General features: G+C 58.8%; 3 protein-coding genes across 4 annotated transcripts in view; 1 reads left to right on the top strand and 2 right to left on the bottom strand.

The window, feature by feature from the left end:
• Positions 1–1220, bottom strand: part of LOC113206699 (uncharacterized) — a 17539-nt gene extending 16319 nt beyond the window's left edge. The window contains exon 1 of the mRNA XM_026422907.2: positions 151–1220. The gene's annotated coding sequence lies outside the window, so the exon portion shown is untranslated. The remainder of the gene's footprint in view (positions 1–150) is intronic.
• Positions 1–2975, top strand: part of LOC113206698 (chitooligosaccharidolytic beta-N-acetylglucosaminidase) — a 24716-nt gene extending 21741 nt beyond the window's left edge. The window contains exons 3-5 of the mRNA XM_052271137.1: positions 1323–1606; positions 1968–2095; positions 2642–2975. Of these exons, the coding sequence (XP_052127097.1) occupies positions 1323–1606; positions 1968–2095; positions 2642–2920 (691 nt within the window). The 3' untranslated portion in view covers positions 2921–2975. The remainder of the gene's footprint in view (positions 1–1322; positions 1607–1967; positions 2096–2641) is intronic.
• Positions 2976–3032: 57 nt separating this feature from the next.
• On the bottom strand, positions 3033–5154 carry LOC113206695 (transcriptional repressor NF-X1). 2 transcript variants are annotated; one of them, XM_052271134.1, is made up of 5 exons: positions 5050–5154; positions 4657–4968; positions 4274–4585; positions 3896–4195; positions 3033–3807 (listed from the first exon to the last, which is right to left on the bottom strand). In XM_052271134.1, the coding sequence occupies exons 1-5, from the start codon at positions 5104–5106 to the stop codon at positions 3475–3477; spliced, it is 1314 nt and encodes a 437-aa protein (XP_052127094.1). In that variant the 5' UTR covers positions 5107–5154; the 3' UTR covers positions 3033–3474. The 2 variants fall into 2 exon arrangements, with proteins under 2 accessions (XP_052127094.1, XP_052127095.1); XM_052271135.1 differs by lacking the exon at positions 4657–4968.

Here is a 5154-nt window from a genome sequence, read left to right as displayed (position 1 = left end):
CGGTCACCCCCGCCCCGCCCGTAAATAATGCACCCCGAACTCCGGTTTATGTCCGCCAAACGGGTGAAGATGGGGGAAGGCGCAAGGCGAAAAGCAAGGCACCTAGGGTCGGGTCGGGGTCGGGCTTCTATCTCCTCTTGTAGGACGTACCTTCCTTGTGACGGTGGTGCGTCGTGGTTCGTGCCCAGTGAGTGAGCACTACGTTGACTTGCTAGTCACCCACTCGACTCGACCTCCCGCCGCGTCCCCTGGATTCCGACTGCCCCTTGTCCTGCTGGTCCTGGTATCGCTGCGGCCTGGCCGCTGGCCGCTCCCGCACCGCCGGGGTCTCGGGTTGCATCCTCGCGGGCAGGCTGTGCCAACCCGGGTAAGAAAGCAGTGACTCGACGTGTCAGCTCAGCTCGTATCATTTGCAGATTTAGTCTTTTAGGGGTAAGCTCATAGATAGTTTTAACCTTATTTGGCGTATATTGCGCAGATTGGTTGCATTTCCGGTGTGCGTTTTTTCAAAAGCATTGACACTAAATAGCCACGTTTCGGAAATTTCACTTTTGTGCAGAGTGCACAAGACGGAAACGGGGTGTTGAACTTGTCCATCGTGAACTTGTCCTACAAGGCCACTTATTTCGAACTTTCCCGTTTCAAAAACATACTCACCCAATTTGGGGGCCAGTGGTCCGGTGGGGTTGTTGCCTATATTCAGGGGCGAATTGTCTAAAAGGGCCGGTAGGGGCCCGGATTGAAACCTTCAGGGGGAGAGGGGGGGGGGGGCAGCCGCCCCTACAGGCCAGTCCGACATCCGCCTCGCGGGGACGGGCCGACGCAGTCCGACGACCACAATATCAGCACGCAAAAGGCTTATCGAGCAAGAATAAAGCCAAACACAGGAACGCGGCACTCGTCAACACTTTAGCGCGCGACACGGCTCGCAGACAGCGACAGCTGACAGCGCTTTACTTTCACTTTGCTCACTCGCTCCTTGCTCTTTGAATCGTAGAACGAGTATGGGTGCATATTAACACCAATTTTACCCGAAAAGTCTGGGGGTGTTCCGGGAAATATGCATCGAATCCCCGCTCTCTCACGAAAACGGGCGGCTGATTCGAATTTTTGGGTGGAAAACAGTGAAGAATCATTAGCCGGGGATAACACTTTTCTCTGATTATTCTCGATGGGCAAACTTTACACATGGACCATTGCGACGAGAGAGCTGTCACCCCCCCCCCCCAATCCTTGATTAAGAAGTGACGCAACTTGTTTACGGCTGCGATCCTCGTCCAGGCCCTGCTCTCAAGGCCTCCCCCGTCTCTCTGTGCTTCCAGGCGGCAGGTGGTGTCCATCGACCCCGGGCGCGTCCGCATCCAGCTGAGCGTGCCGCCGCCGGCCAGGGCGAGGGCCTCGGGCCCGGGGCCACCGCTAGGGGTGGCGGCGCGCGCCGTGCTGCAGGAGGCGTCGCGCGGCCTCGACGCGGCGCTCAGGCGCCTGTGCGACGCGGGCTGCGTGGCCGGCGACCACGGCCTCGCCGTCGTCATCAACGCCACGGGCGCGGACCTCGGCCTCGACTGGGACACGGACGAGAGCTACCGGCTCGACGTGTCCTCCAAAGGTCCGCGATCACGGTGGTGGTCGCCCCATACAAAAAAAAAAAAAGTCATACAGACATCATGGAGGGAACGGCCAACAATATTGTGGGCGGTCGAGGGGTACTTCACTACAAATTCAAGCATACACCGATTTTTACTGCTTTTTCTTCATTCTGTTTTTCTTTTCTCTCTCAGTTTTCGGATTTTTTCGGATTGTTTGTTTAATTGGTGTTTGCAGCCTGATTTTTCTTTAAGCGAAGTACCTCTTGTGGGACGCCCGCTGCTGTCCATGCCATGTCCGGGTGATTGTTGTTACGGTGTATGTGTAATGTAATAGTCCCTCCCGCATTAGAGGTCCAGGCTGACGGTGACGTCTGTCGGCAGGAGGCACCGTCCGGGCGACGGTGCACGCCGCCACGGTGTGGGGCGCGCGGCACGGCGTGCAGACCCTCGGCCAGCTCGTCACCGCCATCGCGATGCCGGCGACGTCCGCCGGGTCGCCACCGAGAGTGGTGAGTGTCGCTGGCTGTTGTTGCCCCTCGAGCTGTCAGGGCCTCCCCGCCCCCCGGACGTGGGGATCATTCAGAAAGTACGTCCGCTTTTTTCCAAAGGGCAAATTAGGGACTGTTCAGAAACCCCCAAATACCATGGGGTCCCAAAAGGATCAGAACGGCTACAGGGGTCCAACGAGACCCCATGATATTTTTACCCCGGGGGACAAATATTATGAGGTATGAGGTCTCCTTGGATTGAAATGACGGTCCTGATCCTGTTGGCTCTCCAAAATATTTGGATTCCCCCCCCCCTTCCTTGTCCACGTGATTTCTGAATAGCCCCTTACGGAGGAAGCTTGGCGCCTGCGAGACTCGTGGTAGGCCACACCGTGGTACTCGCACGCACTGCAGACACGATGTTGCCTACCTATCGGGCGCTACGAGAGCTTGCACCGGCTGGATGAGCTCGGCAGTTTCGTGACGCGGCGGATGACGGCCGTACTTTCTGGTCGTCCCCTCGCGAGGCGACCCCACTTCAACCCCACCCCCACTCCGTCCCCGCAGATGCTGGTCGCCGTGGCCGCGGCGCGGGTCGCCGACGCGCCCCGCTACCCGCACCGCGGCGTGCTGCTGGACACGGCCCGCCACTACCTGCCGCTGTCGGCGCTGCTCCGCACCGTGGACGCCATGGCCGCCAGCAAGCTCAACGTGCTGCACTGGCACGCCACTGACTCGCACTCCTTCCCGCTGCTGCTGCCCGGGGCGCCGCAGCTCGCCCGCACCGGCGCCTACTCGCCGCGCGAGGTCTACTCCCCCGCCGCCGTGGCCAGCGTGCTGAGGTAGGCCTGCCATCACGTCTCACCTCACACTGCATCGCTCTGCATGCATCCGGTGCAAAAAAACACCTCCGCCTCCGCGTAGCAAGGTTTAGAGGTAGAGAAGGTAAAGCAAAGAATGACTAATTAAAAGTCGTTTAATTACTCCAGAAATAGCCTCTCGTGCACCGGGTGTCCACAACGAACCCCCGCAAGTTGTGTCGCGGGCTTGCCACTCCCTCCGCCCGTAAGGCACGGAACGGAACGGAAAAAAAAACAAAAACAAAAAACAAAAAACAAAAAACACCTTAGCTATTTTTTTTAGCACTGATGCAAAAAATTTGTCAGCATAGGCCCAGGTAATTTTTTTAGTTTCAGTGCTAAACTTTAGCTGTATCGCGAATACTATTTAGCAGTACAGCTAAATATTTTATTTTATTGCTACTTTTTTGACAAGAGTGCCAAATTTGCCTGCTAAATCGATTAGCACCGAACCTATTTTTATTTATTTTTTCCGTGCGTGGCCCCCTGCGGCCCAAGAGAGCGCGTCGTTTGTTCTGGTACACCCACCTCGTTCAACATCTAACCGAGGTAGTTGCAGTGCTGGATGATTTCTCGTCTCTCACCCTCGCTGGTCTCCGTCGCGCTGGTCTGGGCGCACTTGCAGTGACACTTCTCCGAGGCTAGGAGGCACGAGTGATCGCACTCTTCGTCGCCCTCGGCTGCTTTACACTTCTCCTGGCACTTTTTATACGCGATGTGGCACCCGCTCTTGATCTTGCACTCCTGCACCGAGAGGTCGTCCATGTTGTCCGCGGCGATGCCGAGGCAGCGGTGGCACTCGCAGTTGCGCTGGCATCTGTGGGCGCAGTCCATGTCGTCCTCGCCGCACTCACTGCAGGTCTTGCGTCCGCACTGCAACACAGGGTGGACCAGTCAGCGGGGAGGGGGAGGAGCGTGTCGGCCTGCCTCAGAGCACGCGCACGGGGACTTGGGGACTTACCTCGTCCTTTTCCTTACACTCGGTCCACATGAGCCACTCCGCCTCTGTGGCAGAGCGGCAGTCGCACCTGCACTTTATCAAGTCCAGCTCGCACCTGCTCCCGCACTTCTGCTCGTGGCACCCCTTCAAACAATCTGAGTGCGCCTCCTCGCAGGACTGCGTGCCGACGAAACACTCTTCCCACTCGCCGCTCAGGTCGCTCCGGGGATGACCAGCGCACCCGCACTCGCACCTCCGGGCGCATCTCTCCGCGCAGAGTCCGTAAGCTCCAGTGCACTCGCTGCAGGTCTTGTTGTGGCACTGCAACACAGGTCAATCAGCAGAGGAAATAGGGTAGGGGGTGTGGTCGGCCTGCCGTAACGCACAGAGGAGACTTACCTGGCTTTTCACGACGCAAGTGTCCCAGTCGTGCTTCCTCTGAGTGGTCGTCAGGGCCGTCTGCACGCATCCGCAGTAGCACAGGTTGTGGACCAGCTCGCACCTGACCACACAGTCCTTGTTCCCTCTGCAGCTCTCCCTGCACTCCATGAAGTCCCCCCGGCAATTCCTCGCCTGGTTGCACGCCTTCCACAAGTCGTGGTCCATGCCGCCGCGAGGGTGCCCGCCGCAGCCGCACTCGCAGTTCATCCGGCACATGTCCGCGCAGCCCTTGTCGTCCGGGCCGCACTCGCTGCAGGTCACCTCCTTGCACTGCAAAACGGGCGGGTCAGTCAGTTAGGGGTTTGGGGGGGGGGGTGCTTCTGCAAAGCTCAGAGACTCACCTGGCTTTGGACGATGCAAGTGTCCCAGTTGTGCTTCATCTGAGTGGTCGCCAGGGCTGTGTGCACGCATCCGCAGTAGCACTGGTTGTGGTCCAGCTCGCACCTCACCACACAGTCCTTGTTCCCTCTGCAGCTCTCCCTACACACCTCGAAGTCCCCCCGGCAATTCCTCGCCTGGTTGCACGCCTTCCACACGTCGTGGTCCATGCCGCCCCGGGGGTGCCCGCCGCAGCCGCACTCGCAATTCATCCGACACATGTCCGCGCAGCCCTCGTCGTCCGTGCCGCACTCACTGCAGGTGGCATTGGTGCACTGCAACACAGGGCGGGTCGTCAGCGAACCGGTAGGAGGGTATCGGCCTGCAGCAGAAGGGCTCGGAGACACAAGACTCACCTGGCTTCGCACGATGCAAGTGTCCCAGTTGTGCTTCCTCTGAGTGGTCGTCAGCATGCATCCGCAGTAGCACTGGTTGTGGTCCAGCTCGCACCTGACCACACA

Source organism: Frankliniella occidentalis, unplaced genomic scaffold, assembly GCF_000697945.3.
Source record: "Frankliniella occidentalis isolate FOCC.00 unplaced genomic scaffold, Focc_3.1 Scaffold151, whole genome shotgun sequence".
NCBI classification, from domain to species: domain Eukaryota; kingdom Metazoa; phylum Arthropoda; class Insecta; order Thysanoptera; family Thripidae; genus Frankliniella; species Frankliniella occidentalis.
This window is presented reverse-complemented; position numbering and strand designations above follow the sequence as displayed.

Coding starts and splice junctions, on each gene's coding strand:
- LOC113206695 (XM_052271134.1), bottom strand. CDS start 5,106: ATGCTGACGACCACTCAGAGGAAGCACAACTGGGACACTTGCATCGTG. Junction 4,586..4,656: donor CTTGCATCGTCCAAAGCCAG/GTGAGTCTCTGA, acceptor CCCGTTTTGCAG/TGCAAGGAGGTGACCTGCAG. Junction 4,196..4,273: donor CTTGCGTCGTGAAAAGCCAG/GTAAGTCTCCTC, acceptor CCTGTGTTGCAG/TGCCACAACAAGACCTGCAG.